Below are 19355 nucleotides of genomic sequence, written 5' to 3'. Positions count from 1 at the left end.
GTAAATACCAAATCAAAGTCAAGGATATGTTAGATCCATTGACTTTTATTGATTCAGGGGAAGGCGAAAAAACCCCCTGTAGGGGGAAAAATTCCTTCCCGACTCCGCTTAGGGCAGTCAGACTATTTCCCTGGATCAGATATTATTAATCCAGAGGAAGGCGAAAAAACCTCACTGAGCCTCAGCCATCAGCTTCACATGAGGGAAAATTCCTTCCCGACTCCACGCATGGCAGTCAGATTAGTCCCTGAATCAATTACTAAATAAGGCTATGTTCACATCAGCATTCAGCCTTTCCGTTCTCCTGCTCCGTTATAGGAGCAGGAGAACGGAAAGGACGGATTCGGCTCATAACTGAGCCGAGCGAAGCCTACGGACCTCATAGACCCCCATAGACTATAATGGGGTCCGTTAGGTTTCCGCTCAGAAGATGATTTTGTCTCCGCTCCAAAATCATCTTCTGAGCAGAAACCTAACGGACCCCATTATAGTCTATGGGGGTCTATGAGGTCCGTAGGCTCCGCTCGGCTCAGTTATGAGCCGAATCCGTCCTTTCCGTTCTCCTGCTCCTATAATGGAGCAGGAGAACGGAAAGGCTGAATGCTGATGTGAACAAGGCCTAATCTGTCCACAAAAGGTGGTCCGAATTGTACTTTTGATTAGGGGAATGGCTGAATTCGGGGAAGGGCAACTGTGTTGATCCACAGGAAGGTGAGAAAAAACCCTTTATGACATTTGCCAATCTGTCCTGATCTAAGGGGAAAAACACTCCTTCCTGACTGCAAATATGGCAGTGGGAATATAGTCCCTGGATCAAATGCCCGTATACATACCCACAGTCATCCAGCGTTGATCTGTGAGATCCAGGACCAGTGTCCTCTCTCATCAAGTGTCTTCCAGATGTTATTTTTCTTCAGCCCAGTGCCAATCGCAGGTCCTGTTGTCATAGTTCTTCATGGTCTTCACACTGTAGGATATATGACAGGATGAATCAATACAGATACCACAAGATGTGGTATAATATATAAAGACTGAGAGCTCATGTGAAGATGAGGGATTTTACACAATCATTTAATGCTCATGAAACTGAAGCTACACATTTGGGGCAAGATAAATCTTGAATCATTAGGAATTTCATATAGCTGTATAGGAACACCACTTATTTCCAGCTATATACCTGGGTCTGTTCTTCTGTCCGTCTCCAGGAGCTCAGGAGGACATATTGCTCTGATGACATTAGAGCGGGTGGAGGGTTTACCGGGTGACAAATGAAAACCCTCTGAAAATGGCCTGATGTTTAGATGGTAAAGGTCCCTTCTTGGCCGCTGCTGCCTCCATTATGCCCAGGTTGAATCGCTTGGCACAGCGTTGAGGTGTAGATGGCTATAAGAAAAAAATAGATGAAAATGAGGATATGATCATCACAAGTCGTCACAGACCTGATATGAAGCTTCTGCTGGTAGTATTATCACATGTAATATGATCACCTTATGTACCCATCCTCCATCATAAGCGCACGTCCAGCACACTGACATCATCATCACGTGACGCTGGAAGTGTCATGTGACCAGGAATAACAGCCTACTTAAATGGGCAGCCTGCTGACCACAGGTTGCCTGTGATTGGTATTTTACCATCCTACCCTGCTTCATTTATATTCTGTCCTATGTGATTCTGACCTCTGCCTGGTTAAAGTTTACTCTTTGCCTGACCCCTTTTGTACTTGATGTGACTCCCTGGTTTCTGCCCTCTGGTTCTGATTAGGATCGGTTTGTATTCTGCCGATATTGACTTCGGCTGGAAGAAGGCCACAGTGATTTAGCCAGCGCCGGTGCCTTCTCAAATAGCTGATCAGCCGGCTTTCCATAGTGTGGTACTCCCACCAGATACTGATGACCTGTATATAGATATTGTAGGTCATCGAATAAAAATATCTGGCCCCTCTCTATGGCATGTACATACCCTACTAGGAAGTATGGACAGAAGTTATCATGTTGAGGCAATCCTAGTAAAATCTGCATAAAGAATAATTGAACATCATGGAGGATATATGTGTCAGATCAGGACCTCAAGCACTGTCCAGAACCTGACATTTTAATTCAGTAGTATTTCTCTTCCTCTACATCCTCATGTGGGTTGTGGTGCTCTTCTCCACTAAGTCATACATAAAAGCTCTGTATGGTGACATGCATTCCTGGATTTGGAGTTCAGTGCCCCAGTCACCAAACTACCATGTCCTATGACGGCTGCACCCCTTTTTACCATCTGCCAACATGTCCCCCTATCAAGCCCCTGACATTGAGAATCATATACAGTATATAAAGTGTATCTAGACCAGGGAAGAGCTTTTCTTCATTTACTTACTACAGGGATGTGTGGTGGGGCCATCCGAAGGGCTTCCACAGAGACCCAGTCAATATGCTGGAAGAAATGATGGCCTCGGATGTTCCCGTGGACTCCTAAGCGCTTGGCAGGATGTTTCTGGAGGAGCTGAAAATGAGGATTGTAATTATAACTTAGTCACTATAACGACGTCTGAACACAATGACCAATCAGACTCCAGATCTTACATATATGGGAAATGAAATAAGCAATCTAATTGGTTTCTATTGGCAAATTCTCCACTTTTCCCTTGTGCTTGTTTTGAAAAATTTCCCCTAACGTTTGCCCCTTAACACTACCGTGGCGAATGAGATCATGGTGCACTATGGGGCATCGTAGTGGGAGATCTCTCCTATCACAGGTTGTCATGTAACATTGTATACAGTACAGTAGTGTCATGTAGGAACATACTGACCTTTTTAATGATGTCTTTAGCGCCGGAGCGTGTTTTGTCAAACAGTGCAGGATTGTAAGTGCACTCACTGGTGATAATTTCATTTAAGATGACACCAAATGAATACCAGTCCACTCCGACGCCATACTCCTTCCCAGCCAGCATCTGCCAGAAAGGAGAGAAGAGTGACTACACGGCATATGAAGGTGACAGAGGAAATCTCACTTTTACAGGCTCAGTGTGATCAAGTGCTACATGGTGGTTTATTTATTGGAACAGGCACATTCAAATATTAGGTTTCTCCACCAGCACCCACTGCAGTGGAATTGAATGGCCACACTGAGCTTCCCCTGACAATAACTGATTTGCAGAATAAGTAATTTTACTGCATAGTGAACGCCGTAAAAGTTTTCTTTTTCTTCTCCATAAATATTTTTTTTTTTACAGTTTCTCAATACATTGGCATTAAAAAGTATGGCCCTAAGAAGGCAAGGAAGAGAAATTGAAAAATTTAATTTCCAGAATTGGCCGGGTCCAGAACAGGAAGCATTCATCAATACATAATGATGAGAAAATAAATGATTAAAAATAAGAATTACCATCATTCAAGGGATTCAGAATATTCATTATCTTTCTTCAGAATAGGCCATCAGTATCAGATCAGTTGGGGTCTGACTCTCGACATCCCCACCAATCAGCTGTATGAAGGGCCAGGCGCTACCTGCAGGTTATTGCAGCCTTGTCCCGTTCACGTCAATGAGAAGAAGCTGCAGTAGCCGGCATCAGGTAGGTGGCGTGCAGTAATCAATGAGGTAGAGCTCAGACCATCAATGAGGACCCTTCAAACAGGTAATAGGTGGGGGTGCCAAGAGTCGGACCTCCACCAATGTGATATTAATGGCTGAAGCTGAGAATATGCGACCGATATTCCAAACCTGGAAAACCCCTTTAATACAAATGGAATGGTGGAAATGAGAAAACTCCCTTTTTCTCACCTCAGGAGCCACAAAGCCTTTTGTTCCAGCATATTCGGTGGCTGTGCGGTCTCCAAGCATGTTCTCAAGTGCGAGACCGAAATCCGTGATCTTAATATGGCCCGTCTCAGCCACCAGGATGTTCTCGGGCTTGAGGTCTCTGTGGATGATTCCCTTCGAATGGAGAAATTGGATGCCACACACAAGCTCAGCGGCATAGAATCTGTCAGAAAAGTAATTAAATGAATATAATGCGAGGATAACACAGAAGACTGTTAGACATTCTTACCAGTCACTGGAATAAGAGTCAAAAATCAATGTCATCACTTTCCACTGATGAGACAATTTCTTATGGCCAGGGCTGTATGGGGGCTTAAAATCACATGGATTGCTATTAAAGGGTGTCTCCAGGAATGATTGTTAATGGCCAGAACCAACCTGACTAGGACGGGTTGCCCTCTGCTCAGGCCTGACGGCATATCATATATACAGGATCCTGGTCTACAACACACAGTAATAGATCCATCCTATGACCCTGACAGGAACACTCACCAATGTAAAGTGCAGTCAGGAGCAGGGCTCAGTGTATAGTGAGGACGCTACCCTCACCGCCTTAAGCAGCTCTACTATTGGAGGAAACCAGTTCTAGTCACATTCTAGGACAAGTTGCTTGTGACCATTGACCATTCCTGGAGAACCCCTTTAATACCTGGGAATGTGATTAAGGCTCCATTCACACGTCCGTAACGTGTTTTACGGATCCGCGGACCCGCAAAACACGGAGAGCGGCAATGTGCGTTCCGCATTTTGCGGACCGCACATCACCGGCACTAATAGAATATGCCTATTCTTGTCCGCAATTGTGGGCAAGAATAGGACATGTTCTATTTTTTTTCGGGAACAGAAATGCGGACCCGGAAGTGCGGATCCGCATTTCCGGAGACGGGCCGCACATCGTGCAGCCCCATTTAAAATGAATAGGTCCGCAATTCCGTTCCACAAAATGCGGAACGAAATTGCGGACGTGTAAATGGGGCCTAAAACTACTATCATTCTGGCGCTTTGGCTTTCCATTTGTGAGATCCGTTCAGGGCTCTCACAAGCGGTCCAAAACGGATTTGCCCTAATGCATTCTGAATGGAAAAGGATCCGCTCAGAATGCATCAGTTTGCCTCCGTTCCGTCTCCATTCCGCCTTGCAAGCAGCGTTTTGGTGTCCGTCTGATGAAACTGAGCCAAACGGATCCGTTCTGACACACAATGTAAGTCAATAGGGACGGATCTGTTTTCTATGACACAATCTGGCACAATAGAAAACGGATCCGTCCTCCATTGACTTTCAATGGTGTTCAAGACGGATCTGTTTTGGCCATGTTACAGATAATACAAACGGATCCGTTCTGAACGGATGCAGACGGTTGTATTATCTGAACAGATCCGTCTGTGCAGATCCATGACGGATCCGCACCAAACGCGAGTGTGAAAGTAGCCTAAGGCCCCTTTCACACGGGCGAGTATTCCGCGCGGATGCGATGTGTTGAACCCGCACTGAATCATGATCCATTCATTTCTATGGGGCTGTGCACACGAGCGGTGATTTTCACGCATCACTTGTGCGTTGCGTGAAAATCGCAGCATGCTCCTTTTTGTGCGTTTTTCACGTAACGCAGGCCCCATAGAAATGAATGGGGTTGCATAAAAATCACAGGCATCCGCAAGCAAGTGCGGATGCGGTGCGATTTTCACGCACGGTTGCTAGGAGACGATCAGGATGGAGACCCGATCATTATTATTTTCCCTTATAACATGGTTATAAGGGAAAATAATAGGATTCTGATTACAGAATGCATAGTAAAATAGCGCTGGAGGGGTTAATTTAAAAAAAATAAAAAATTAAACTCACCTTAGTCCACTTGATCGCGCAGCCTGGCTTCTCTTCTGTCTCCTTCTTTGCTGATTGCAGGAAAAGGACCTGTGGTGACGTCATTCCGGTCATCACATGATCCATCACATGATCTTTTACCATGGTGATGGGTCATGTGATGGACCATGTGATGACCGGAGTGACGTGACCACAGGTCCTTTTCCTGCAATCAGCAAAGAAGGAGACAGAAGAGAAGCCGGGCTGCGCGATCAAGTGGACTAAGGCTACTTTCACACTTGCGTTCGGAGCGGATCCGTCTGGTGTCTGCACGGCCAGGCGGACACCCGAACGCTGCAAGCTGCATTCGGGTGTCCGCCTGCTGAGCGGAATGGAGGTCAAACGGTGCCAGACTGAGGCATTCTGAGCGGAACCGCATTCACTCAGAATGCATTGAGGCTGTACGGATGCGTTCGGGGCCGCTTGTGAGAGCCTTCAAACGGAACTCACAAGCGGAACGCTAGTGTGAAAGTAGCCTAAGGTGAGTTTAATTTAATTTTATTTTTTTAACCCCTCCAGCGCTATTTTACTATGCATTCTGTATTCAGAATGCTATTATTTTCCCTTATAACCATGTTATAAGGGAAAATAATACAATCTACAGAACACCGATCCCAAGCCCAAACTTCTGTGAAGAAGTTCGGGTTTGGGTACCAAACATGCGCGATTTTTCTCACGCGAGTGCAAAACGCATTACAAAATGCATTACAAAAATCGCGCATGTTCCCGCAACGCACCCGCACCTATTCTCTCAAAGCCTGTGTGAAAGAGGCCTAAGGTTCCTTCACATCACACAGGGGAGATCTGTTCTCCTGTATGTCTTTTAATATCAGATGGAGGATCAGAGCCCAAGGAAGAGGGGAAACATTCCCTAACATTTCCTGAGGAACATTTCTTCAATCCTTCTTTGGTAGAGAAGAAACGGGGGAGCAGATCTCATCAGTGTGATGTACATGAGGCAGGACGCTGTATCTAACATTTCATGGCATCTTCTGACCGTTTGGCCGTGCGCTTCATGCTGCCGCTGCACTACAGTAATACCCTCGTATGATCTATACCAGTGTATTACTGTAGTGCAGCGGCGGCATGAAGCGAACGGCGTCATAGCAACCAATGTCAGCAGGAATCCCGGCCGGGTTACCACGGACCGCTCTCGGCCGCGGAATACAGGCATGTGCATGAGGCCTTTAGCTGAGGTTTTGTATCCAGCCTTACCTTGCACTGGGGATGTCAAGCCGCCCCTTCATCCTCAGGAATTGATCAAGGTCCCCGCAGCTCATGTATTCCAGCCCAAGTAGAACAAGCATCTGTGACATAGAAGACGCCATTACTGATCCATCAGATCACATTTACACATTTACTGGACAGAATATAGCAGCGGCTTCTGTAATCCTTGAAGGGATATTCCAGTTTCATTAAGTAACGGTTATTCTTTGTATATAGTGAAAGATTATACAGCTTTATAATCTTTCTGTATCAGGTTCTCAGTTATGATCTCTGCTTGCAGTTATGAATAGAAACCTTCACTGCCTTCCTCCATCTGCTATAAATCTATCCTGGTCCTGAGATCGAGACATGGTGCTCAGCACTTTACTAGACACAGATCTGATAACCGTACTCTAATGATCCGAGTGTCCGTGTGTCCATGACATGGCGAGGAGAAACAATGAAGGATCATTCATAACTGCAAGTAAGAGATACTACAAACTATGAGGACTTGATACAAAAAGTATTGTATATTTTGGAGTACAAGGGAATATTTTCCCAAACCACGGATCCGCAAAACATGGACATTGGCCTTTCCGTGTGCATCTGGGTTTGTGTGATCACGCCTCAAAAGATAGAAGATGTCCCCTCTTTGGTCATATCTTATGGATTCGAGGACCCATTGAAGTTAGTGGGTTCCCCCCCACAAAGTGAGGTGCACACAGCTGGTGTTCATGTTTTGCAGCTCGGCAGTTTGTAGTCCGCAGAACGGACATGTTCATGTGAGTGGATCTGTATTCACAGGATAAGTAGTAAGTGTCTGATCACTGAGGTCCATCTGCCGAAGCCCTCAACAATCCTGAGAACAGGGGCAGTGGTGTGGCTACTGTGGAGGCAGTCACTCATGCAACCTTGCCTCTTCATTCACATGGGGATTCAAGGACCTCCATTTTTCTGATCACTGGGGGCCCCTGCAATCCTACCAGACCCATTCGCTCTGACATGGATAGTCATTATGTCAGGTGTTACAGTGAAGGGTCTTGGGTTCTCCAGCGACTGCTGCTGGCCCCTTTTCTGCTGATTGGGTTATGAGTGGAGACATTTGATAAAAGCGAAGTTGTCAGTAGTGTACCTTGGTCTGAAATGCAAAGGCCGCGTGGACAAGGAAGGGGCTCCCAGATGCCAGCTGTAACACTCGGTGCTCCACCAACACATCCGCCTCCTCACAGTCGGCAAGCATGGATCTCTTGCTGATGATCTTAACAGCATACTTCTGATGGTTAGAAGTGTCCTCAGCCAAGATGACCTTTCCATAACTTCCCTCCCCGAGCACATGATGGAATATTAATCTCTCCTTGATGTTATCGGAGATTGTGCTTCTAGAGCAGGTTGGCCGAACACCACTGTCCTCAACTGGGGGGGAAATAATAGAAAAACAGGAGAAGACAATTAAAGGTATATTCTCATCTGAGGCATTAATACCACATCGATTGTCTTGGCCCTTTCTGTTACTCTCATAGACCATTGTTGACAACAGTAATGAATCTGCATTGCCAAACACAGAGCTGGGCTTTCTCCAGCAGTCCCATAGACTTGGAATGGTGACAGGTGGGGGACTATATTATTCTATTTATTGGCATCCAGCACCCATAGATAAATACAGACTCAGACTACAACCTCTTCATGCATATAATGTACATGCACGTGATTTTGTGTTTAGGGGTTAAAGGGTTGTCCCACAATTACATGTCGCCTATGTACCATATGTATGTTGAATAATCCAGTGAAGAGTTCTGACAGTTACTTGTACAGTACGGCGCCACCTGGTGTTTAATGTGCACCTACTGAGCTGGGTGCTGCTGGTCACAGGTCAGTCACTCCCCTCATAGCCGGGTCTCTTCACAGTGCTCCTCTCTGCTCACTGCAGAGCAGCTGAAAGACATGGCTTTCTTCCCTGTGTTCACTGCAGAGGAGCTAATAAAAAGGCTTCTTCCATGCAGAAAGCTATTTCTATCGGCTGTTCTGCCATGAACACAGGATCACTATGCAGAGACCTGGCTCTGGGGAGAGTGAGCATGTGTGACCAGCAGCCCTCAGCTCAGTAGATGGACGCGCACGTTGCTATACACTGTGAACACCAGTTGGCGCTATACTATGTAAGTCATCATAACTCTTCACTGGATTATTTTTAATGGCATGTGAATGTGAAATGTGCTTTACTTTTTATCATATATAAATGAATATGACATATTAAGGTCAACCAATCCCTTTAACCCTTCCTGATATGTCACATACTGTATATATACAGTATGTCATATATCGCAGAGGAGGGTATAGACTCCATACACAGTGGGCGTCAAATGTTTAACCGCCTCCGGACCGCCTAACGCAGGATTGCGTTCCGGCGGCGGTCGATTTGTTCCTCCTTCACGCTTCGGCGCGTCATCTCGCGAGGCGCGAGATTTCCTGTGAATGCTCGCACACAGGAGCGCGCGTTCACAGGATCGGGAGGTAAACGAGTGGATCTACAGCCTGCCAGCGGCGATCATTCGCTGGCAGGCTGTAGATGCGATTTTTTTAACCCCAAAAAGGTATATTAGACGCTGTTTTGTTAACAGCGTCTGATATACCTGCTACCTGGTCCTCTAGTGGTCCCTTTTGCTTGGATCGACCACCAGAGGACACAGGCAGCTCTGTATGTAGCACCAAACACCACTACACTACACCCCCCCTGTCACGTATTAACCCCTTATTAACCCCTGATCACCCCATATTAGACTCCCTGATCACCCCCCTGTCATTGATCACCCCCCTGTAAGGCTCCATTCAGACGTACGTATGTGTTTTGCGGATCCGCGGATCCACGGATCCGCAAAACACATACAGACGTCTGAATGGAGCCTTACAGGTGGGTGATCAATGGCAGGGAGGTGATCACTCCATATAGACTCCCTGATCACCCCCCTGTCATTGATCACCCCCCTGTAAGGCTCCATTCAGACGTCCGTATGTGTTTTGCGGATCCACGGATCCGCAAAACACGGACACCGCGTATCCGCAAAACACGGACACCGGCAATGTGCTTTCCGCATTTTGCGGATCCGCACATTGCCAGAACTATATAGAAAATGCCTTTTCTTGTCCGCAATTGCGGACAAGAATAGGACATGTTCTATAGGCTCTACAAAAAACGCAGTGTTCGCCTGATCAGGCCTGATCGTGTGCGCACACTTGCGTTCAGTCCGCCCCACCGCAGTGACTGATCACTGCAAAAACACCGTAAAATCGCTGCGGCGCTATAAAGATCACTTTTGAGGGGCATAGCGAGTTCATAGAAGATTTTTTTTTTTGGCACAAGTTAGCGGAAATAGTTTTTTCTTTTTGTTTTTTCTTACAAAGTCTCATATTCCACTAACTTGTGACAAAAAAAAACTCACCATACCCCTCACGGAATCCAAATGCGTAAAGATTTTTAGACATTTATATTCCAGACTTCTTCTCACGCTTTAGGGCTGTCACGGAACCATGAACCAGACGTACAACAAGAGATAAATGAAAATAAGAAGGCTTTATTGAAAATAAAGCTGTAAAGCAAAAGTCCAAACGGATGGTGAAACCGAGCAGAGTCTTTGCGAAGCCAGAGGTCAGGAACCAGAAGGGTAGTCAGACGAAGCCAGGATCAGGAACCAGCAGGGTAGTCAGACGAAGCCAGGATCAGGAACCAGCAGGGTAGTCAGACGAAGCCAGGATCAGGAACCAGCAGGGTAGTCAGACGAAGCCAGGATCAGGAACCAGAAGCAGCAGCAGTCTTAGAAGCATGTGAACACAAGGGGACCAAGCAAGGAACTGAAGCCACAGACCTCCTATATATATGAGCTAGGCAACCAGCTCCTCCCAGGGGAAGGAGGAGCCGCAGGGTGGAAGGCTACAAGAAACCCAGGACCCAAGATGGCCGCCAGCACATGTCAAACGAAGGAGAGCAGCAAGCAGGTAAGACCATGACAGTACCTCCCCCTCAAGGGCCCCTCCTCCGCGGAGCACAAAACGGTTTCTGAGGGAAGCGTGCGTGGAAGGCTCGGAGCAAGGCAGGAGCATGGACATCTGCGGAGGGAACCCAGGAACGCTCCTCTGGACCATAACCACGCCAATGGACCAAAAACTGCAACCGACCGCGGACCAGGCGTGAGTCCAGGATATTGCTCACCTCATATTCCTCACGATTGCCCACTTGGACCGGACGAGGCCGAGGAACCGAGGAAGTGAAACGATTACACACCAGTGGCTTCAACAGGGAGACATGAAACACGTTGGAGATCCGCATGCCAGGAGGAAGCGCAAGGGCATAGGCTACCGGGTTTACCCTGCGAAGCACTCGGAAGGGACCAACAAAGCGAGGCGCCAGCTTGGGAGTGGGCACTCGAAGGTTGAGGTTGCGGGTGGACAACCATACACGGTCTCCGACCTGGTAGGAAGGAGCAGACGCTCGTCTGCGATCAGCCTGGAATCTCTGGCGCTGCGCAGAGACCTCAAGGGACTTCTGGATCTGTACCCAAGAAGCACGTAGGACGGAAAGGTGATCCTCCACAGCCGGAATATCCTGGTGAGAGAATACCTCCGGTAACACGGCAGGTTGGAACCCATAATTGGCCATGAAGGGAGACGTCCCGGAGGAAGAGTTTACCGCCGTGTTCCTGGCAAACTCAGCCCAAGGCAGGAGGTCAACCCAATTGTCTTGGTGATCGGAGACATAGCAACGAAGGAATTGCTCCAAGGCCTGATTGGATCGTTCTGCGGCCCCATTGGACTGAGGGTGGTAGGCCGAGGAGAAGGAGAGATGAATCCCCAACTGGGAGCAAAAGGCGCGCCAGAACCTGGACACAAACTGACTCCCCCGATCCGACACAATCTCCTTAGGCAAACCGTGCAACCGGAAGACCTCCCTGGCAAAAATCGTGGCCAACTCTTGTGCAGAGGGTAACTTCTTGAGAGGAACACAGTGGCACATTTTGGAAAACCGATCCACAATCATGAGAATGACCGTATGGCCTCGGGATGCAGGGAGGTCCACAATGAAATCCATCCCCAGGTGTGACCATGGGCGCTCCCCGGTGGCTATGGGTTGCAGAAGGCCCAACGGAAGGTGCCGAGGGGACTTACTCTGGGCACAAATGGAGCATGCCGCTACATATGCGGCGATGTCGGAACGTAGGGAAGGCCACCAGAACAGACGTGAAACAGCCCAGGACAGCTGATTCTTTCCAGGATGCCCCGCGGTCTTGGAGTTATGGTAGGTTCGCAACAACCGAGTGCGCAACTCCTCAGGCACAAAACATCTGCCGTTGGGTCTCCCAGAGGGAGCACCAGATTGAGCCGCCAAAATCTGCTCACCCAGGGGAGAGGTCAGGCTGGTGCGAATGGCGGCCAGGATCTGATTCGGAGGTATGACCGAAGTCGGAATCGACTCCTCCCTGGACAGCTCGGAGTACTGCCGTGATAAGGCATCCGCCCTGATGTTCTTGGAACCGGGTAGGTAGGAGACCACGTAATTAAAACGTGACAAGAACAGAGCCCATCTGGCCTGACGTGGTGTCAATCTCTTGGCCTCAGAAAGGTAGGTCAGATTCTTGTGGTCCGTCAGGATGAGAACCGGAACCACCGAACCCTCGAGCAAGTGCCTCCATTCTTTAAGGGCCTGCACGATGGCCAATAACTCCCTGTCACCAATCTGATAGTTGCACTCCGCGGAAGACAGTTTCCGGGAGTAAAACCCACAAGGAAGCAGAGGACCCTCTGGTGTTCTACGCTGAGACAGAAGGGCGCCTACTCCCGTCTCAGACGCGTCCACCTCGAGGACAAAGGGCAACCCAGGGTTGGGATGCGACAGAATCGGAGCCGACACAAAGGCGGACTTTAGGGCCTCAAAAGCTCGGATGGCCTCGAGCGGCCAGACCTGGGAATTACTGCCCTTCCTGGTCAGATCCGTGAGAGGCTTGGCCAGCATGGAAAAGTCCCTGATGAACTTCCGATAATAATTGGCGAAGCCCAAAAAGCGCTGCAGGGAACGAAGACCACTGGGCTGGGGCCACTGTAAGACAGCCGAAACCTTCTCAGGATCCATGGAGAACCCCTCAGCGGAAATGATGTAACCTAAGAAGGTTACCTGGGATCGGTGAAATTCGCATTTCTCAAGCTTACCGAACAGCTTGTTCTCTCGTAACCGTTGCAACACTCGTCTGACATCCAGAATGTGGGCCTCCATGGATTCAGAATATACCAAGATGTCATCCAAATAGACTACCACACACTGCTGCAACAGGTCACGGAAAACATCGTTGATGAATTCCTGAAAGACTGCGGGCGCATTGCACAACCCAAAGGGCATAACCAAGGATTCGTAATGACCGGTCCTGGTGTTAAACGCGGTCTTCCACTCATCGCCCGCCTTGATCCTTACCAGGTTATATGCCGCCCTCAGGTCGAGTTTGGTAAAGACCGTGGCCCCTTTAAGGCGATCGAACAGCTCGGAAATCAAGGGTATCGGGTAAGCGTTCTTGATCGTGATGCGATTGAGACCCCTGTAATCGATGCAAGGCCTCAACTCACCGCCCTTCTTTTTCACAAAGAAAAATCCAGCCCCTGCCGGGGACGAAGATTTGCGAATGTGTCCGCGTGAAAGCGCCTCCCTCACGTACTCCTCCATGGCCTCATTCTCCGCTACCGACAGTGGATAGACTTTGCCACGAGGAGGAACGGCACCAGATTGTAACTCTATGGCACAATCGTATGGGCGGTGCGGAGGTAGGGCAACCGCGCGCACCTTATCGAATACATCCCGGTACTCCTCGTATTCAGGAGGCAACAGAGAGTCCGAGGAAGTACACAGCAACTTGACAGACCCAGGGATGCAACTAGCCCCACACTGCGGTGACCACGAGAGGATCTCGACCGATCTCCAATCGAAAGTCGGATTATGCTTCTGGAGCCAGGGGTACCCCAAGACCACCGAGTAGTGTGGAGACGAAATAACCTGGAGGCAGACCGACTCTCTGTGAACGGCACCAATGGCTATCCCCACTGGAAGGGTCTCATGAGTCACGTGTGGCGGCAGAAGGGGTCTGCCGTCTATCGCCTCAAGAGCCAGTGGGGAACCTCGAGCCTGCAGAGGAATGGAATTGGCGGCAGCGAACACACTATCAATGAACAAACCACCAGCACCAGAGTCCACCAACGCCTGGGTCGTCACCGAGCCCCCGACCCAGGAGAGGACAACAGTGATCAGTGGTTTGTCAACACGGGAAACCGGGGACGAGGAGACTCCACCCAAGATCTGCCCCCGACAGGATCTCAGGGTACGAGCGTTTCCCGGACGGTTCGGACATGCCAACCGAAAATGCCCACCGAGACCACAGTACATGCATCGGCCCTCGCGTCTCCGGAGTGCCCTCTCCCCCTCTGACAGGCGAGCAAACCCCAGCTGCATGGGTTCACCCCCAGACAAGTCATCCCCAGGAGGCGTGGGAGGAGAGGGAGGCACGGGTGGGACAGCAAACGTAGGCACCAATGTGTTAGAAGACCACCGCAGGTTCTCCTTAAAGGAAGGTCTCTCCCTGAGTCTGGTGTCAATCAAAATCAGGAAAGAAATAAGAGACTCGAGCTCAACTGGTAGGTCCTTAGCTGCAACCTCATCCTTCAAGGCATCCGAGAGACCATGAGAGAAAGCAGCGACCAGAGCCTCATTATTCCAGCCCACCTCTGCTGCCAGGGTACGAAACTCAATGGCGTATTCAGCTACGGATCGTGAACCCTGTCTGATGGACATAAGGAGCTTCGCAGCAGAGGCAGCACGAGCCGGCACATCGAATACCTTCCGAAGAGAAGCAACAAAACCGGAAAACTCGGCAACCACCGGATTGTTGTTCTCCCATAAAGGGCTGGCCCAGGCCAAGGCCTTGTCCGAGAGCAGCGAGATCAAGAAGCCCACCTTTGATCTCTCAGTAGGAAAGGCATGTGGCAGCAACTCGAAATAAATGCCCACCTGGTTAAGGAAACCTCGGCACTGAGTTGGCTCTCCCCCAAAGCGCTGTGGAAGAGGGGCAGAACCGGTCATACCCCGAAACACCGCAGGCGCAACAACAGGTGTCGGGGTAGACTCTGGCGCAACAACCGGAGCGGCAGTAGGAGCGAGCCCAGGAGCGACAACCGACCCATCGGCAACGGGAGCGAAATGAGCCGTGCGTTCAAGCAGGGTTTGCAACGCCACAGCGAACCGACCCAACAGGTGATCCTGCTGATCAAGTCTGGCAACCAGCGTGGGTAGCGAGGATGGCCCTGTACCGTCAGAATTCATGGCTTGGTCCTAATGTCACGGAACCATGAACCAGACGTACAACAAGAGATAAATGAAAATAAGAAGGCTTTATTGAAAATAAAGCTGTAAAGCAAAAGTCCAAACGGATGGTGAAACCGAGCAGAGTCTTTGCGAAGCCAGAGGTCAGGAACCAGAAGGGTAGTCAGACGAAGCCAGGATCAGGAACCAGCAGGGTAGTCAGACGAAGCCAGGATCAGGAACCAGCAGGGTAGTCAGACGAAGCCAGGATCAGGAACCAGCAGGGTAGTCAGACGAAGCCAGGATCAGGAACCAGAAGCAGCAGCAGTCTTAGAAGCATGTGAACACAAGGGGACCAAGCAAGGAACTGAAGCCACAGACCTCCTATATATATGAGCTAGGCAACCAGCTCCTCCCAGGGGAAGGAGGAGCCGCAGGGTGGAAGGCTACAAGAAACCCAGGACCCAAGATGGCCGCCAGCACATGTCAAACGAAGGAGAGCAGCAAGCAGGTAAGACCATGACAAGGGCCCCTAAAATGCCAGGGCAGTATAAATACCCCACATGTGAACCCATTTTGGAAAGAAGACACCCCAAGGTATTTTGTGAGGGGCATGGCGAGTTCATGTAAAATTTTATTTTTTGTCACAAGTTAGTGGAATATAAGACTTTGTAAGAAAAAAATAAAAATAAAATCATTTTCCGCTCTTGTGCAAAAAAAAAAATATTCTAGGAACTCGCCATGCCCCTCACGGAATACCTTGGGGTGTCTTCTTTCCAAAATGGGGTCACTTGTGGGGTATTTATACTGCCCTGGAATTTTAGGGGCCCTAAAGCGTGAGAAGTAGTTTGGAATCCAAATGCGTAAAAAAATGCCCTGTGAAATCGTAAAGATTGATTCTCATTGGAATTTGGGCCCCTTTGCGCACCTAGGCTGCAAAAAAGTGTCACACATGTGGTATCGCCCTGAGTACGGCGATACCACATGTGTGACACTTTTTTGCAGCCTAGGTGCGCAAAGGGGCCCAAATTCCAAAGAGTACTTTTAGGATTTCACAGGGCATTTTTTACGCATTTGGATTCCAAACTCTCTAAAAAATGCCCCTAAAATGCCAGGGCAGTATAAATTCCCCACAAGTGACCCCATTTTGGAAAGAAGACACCCCAAGGTATTCTGTGAAGGGTATGGTGAGTTCATGTAAAATTTTATTTTTTGTCACAAGTTAGTGGAATATGAGACTTTGTAAGAAAAAAATAAAAAATAAAAATAAAAAAATCATTTTCCGCTAACTTGTGACAAAAAATAAAAACTTCCATGAACTCACTATGCCCATCAGCGAATACCTTAGGGTGTCTACTTTCCGAAATGGGGTCATTTGTGGGGTGTTTCTACTGTCTGGGCATTGTAGAACCTCAGGAAACATGACAGGTGCTCAGAAAGTCAGAGCTGCTTCAAAATGTGGAAATTCACATTTTTGTACCATAGTTTGTAAACGCTATAACTTTTGCGCAAACCAATAAATATACACTTATTGCATTTTTTTTTATCAAAGACATGTAGAACAATAAATTTTGAGAAAAATGTATATAGAAATGTAGTTTTGTTTGAAAAATTTTACAACAGAAAGTGAAAAATTGAACCAATTGAAATATCCCATACAGTGAACACCTTAAAAAAATACACAATGCGAGAATTGCTGCTTTTTGGTCACTTCACCTCCAAAAAAATGGAATAAAAAGTGGTCAAAAAGTTGCATGTTTGGTACCAATAAAAATTATAACTCAGTCTTCAAAAAACAAGCCTTACACGCTCCATTCACAGAATAAGTGCACAGGTTCAGGGTCTGAGAATATTTTATTTTGTACATGTAGTAAACACAAAAAACGATGTACATTTAGTATCTCTGTGACTGTACTGACCTGTGGGATAAAGATGACGCCATTTTTACTATACAGTGAATGACACATAAATAAAATGTTTGTAAACTTGCAGACCAGACCCCTGAATACAAACCCCGGAGTAAATACTCACCCCATAATAATTAAAGACCTGAAACCACCTAAATAAATGCAGTTTTGGGTCAAAGCTGCTACAGAACAGCATTAAACAGCTCAGATGCTGCAGACCTGGGGGCTCTTTCCCACTTACATATTCAGGTCAGTATTGGGGTCAGTATATGGGAAACTAAACCCAGAGAGGAACCTACACAGAGAGGAAGGATCATGGAAAACTCTGCATTTCTTATGTATTTTCTTTTCCCGGATCTGACAAATACTTTTCATGTGAAAGTGTCCGAAAGAAAAGAAGTTCTGCAGCAGCTGCAGGGTGTTCCACAAGGAGTAATGCACTTCCTGGAATACATTATTAAGAATATTAGAAGTCACCTTGGGACTGTATATGGCAGGGGCGGACTGGGAACTTAAAGTGGCCCTGGAAAAAAACTAAAAGTGGCCCCATATTGTAGTAGGGTTCGAATTGACAGAAGGCGGGGCCACATAAGTATGCAGGGACACTAGAAGTAGGAGGGGCAGCATTACCATAATGCAACACAAGATACCGCCCCTGCAGAACCGAATACTGTATCACCAATGATACAGGTACTTACTGCTAAGAGTATGAGATTGTTATATACCCAGCTGGCAGCCATGAGGAGGGGTCAGGTGGCCCCTTGGACATCAGCCCATGGGAAATTTTGCTGTAGGGTCTATGGCCAGTCTGCCCCTGGTATACGGACTAATTCCCATTATACTTCTCTAGCTAGTATCTAAATACCCTGACCAAGACAGAATGTCTCGCTGTCGCTCCCAATGTACATGGCAGATAGCACCCCTCCTCCACCCCTAGTAACCCCCCAGCTGTAAATGTGGAATCCCCTTCCTTCTGCTTGTCTCAGGTCTCAGCGCTACAGATCAGATTAATGTAAAGTTATAACAAAGTGTTCAGGATGTATAACTTGTGTATTCCTGTATGTGTGCATCTACCTGAGACTCTCTGGTCCTTCTGCTGGTCTTCTGTCTTCACGGTGTCGTCCTCCTTCTTGATCAGGGACTTCTTTGCTCCTTTTGAAGAGATAAGGATGAGTTTTCTCTTCTTGGCACATTTGGGCTCTTTAGTCACATCTTCTTTCACTTGAATGAGCTGATCCTTAGGAGACGTCTTCTTGGAGGAGCTGGATGGTCTTCTCTTCTTCCTCTTCTTGCTCCTCTTGGGTGTCTCCTTCTCTTCATCCACTGGGGTCAGGATGGTCCGTCTCTTCTTCCCTCCTTTCCTCCTGATGAGAGTCTCCTCTTCTTTCTCCATCACCTTCTGCTCATCAGCCGATGAGTCAGAAATTCCTCTTCTTTTCTTCGCTCCTCTCCTCTTCATAACAATCTTCTCTTCCTCCGAATCCATTGTAGCGCTTTCCATCAGGTCAGCAGATACAGGTATGTCCTCCGTCGCCAGTCAACTCTAACTGCCACTTCCAACTGCCACCTACTATACAGATGCGGGCACCACAGTTGCCCTGGTTACACGGTTGTGATGTGAGCAGGAACTGACCAATAGTGTTCAGCCATTTCTGCCATCCTTATTTTGAACATAATATTTATTGAAAATAAATTTATTACATTTGATAGAATAAATATAAGTTTCCATTTTACTGTGATCTTTAAGGAACATATTGGAAACTTTTATGAAATGAAATCTGCTGCAAAGGTGGAGCAATAATCTGCGTTATAAAGATGGCAGGAGAAACGTGTGCCCTATTTATGAAAGAATTCTGTCTTTCTGATAAACATTGTCATTGTGCCGTTCCTCTGTTATTCCTACTGGAAATGTGTGAAGAAATTGAAAACTAAACTCAGCTTTCTCATCAAAGGGTTGTGTCCCTATATAGTCTAATGGTATGGACAGGGGAATAGTAAGAACAGTTGTCGGTTAGGCTGGGGCTAAGCAGAAACATTTTGTAGAACTACTGATTCATTTCATCACATTTCTAATCCTATTACATAATTCCCATGTGCAACATTGATGGCATATTGCTAGGACTCGCTCTTTTCTCTAGAATGGGACACCTGAGTGAACAGAGAGAAGCAGCGCATGTGTGGTCACCCTCCGTTCACTGCTATGGGACTTCAGAAAATGGCAAAGCGGCTATTCTCTAAATCTCCTT

General features: G+C 47.7%; 1 protein-coding gene across 1 annotated transcript; it reads right to left on the bottom strand.

Moving 5' to 3' along the window:
• Nucleotides 1–1254: 1254 nt before the first annotated feature.
• Nucleotides 1255–18595, bottom strand: LOC120986904 (protein kinase C delta type-like). The gene is made up of 7 exons (XM_040415592.1): nt 18184–18595; nt 8009–8289; nt 6886–6977; nt 3772–3973; nt 2798–2941; nt 2365–2490; nt 1255–1383 (listed from the first exon to the last, which is right to left on the bottom strand). The coding sequence occupies exons 1-7, from the start codon at nt 18593–18595 to the stop codon at nt 1255–1257; spliced, it is 1386 nt and encodes a 461-aa protein (XP_040271526.1).
• Nucleotides 18596–19355: the final 760 nt, after the last annotated feature.

Source organism: Bufo bufo, chromosome 1 (assembly GCF_905171765.1).
Source record: "Bufo bufo chromosome 1, aBufBuf1.1, whole genome shotgun sequence".
Taxonomy (NCBI): Eukaryota; Metazoa; Chordata; class Amphibia; order Anura; family Bufonidae; genus Bufo; species Bufo bufo.
This window is presented reverse-complemented; position numbering and strand designations above follow the sequence as displayed.

What these genes read in the sequence shown, in the direction of transcription:
- LOC120986904 (XM_040415592.1), bottom strand. Translation starts at nt 18,595, where the DNA reads ATGGATTCGGAGGAAGAGAAGATTGTTATGAAGAGGAGAGGAGCGAAG. An exon ending in CTTGACATCCCCAGTGCAAG is followed by an intron (nt 3,974 to 6,885) that starts GTAAGGCTGGAT and finishes CTTTTCTGACAG; the next exon opens with ATTCTATGCCGCTGAGCTTG. An exon ending in CTAAAGACATCATTAAAAAG is followed by an intron (nt 2,491 to 2,797) that starts GTCAGTATGTTC and finishes CCTCATTTTCAG; the next exon opens with CTCCTCCAGAAACATCCTGC.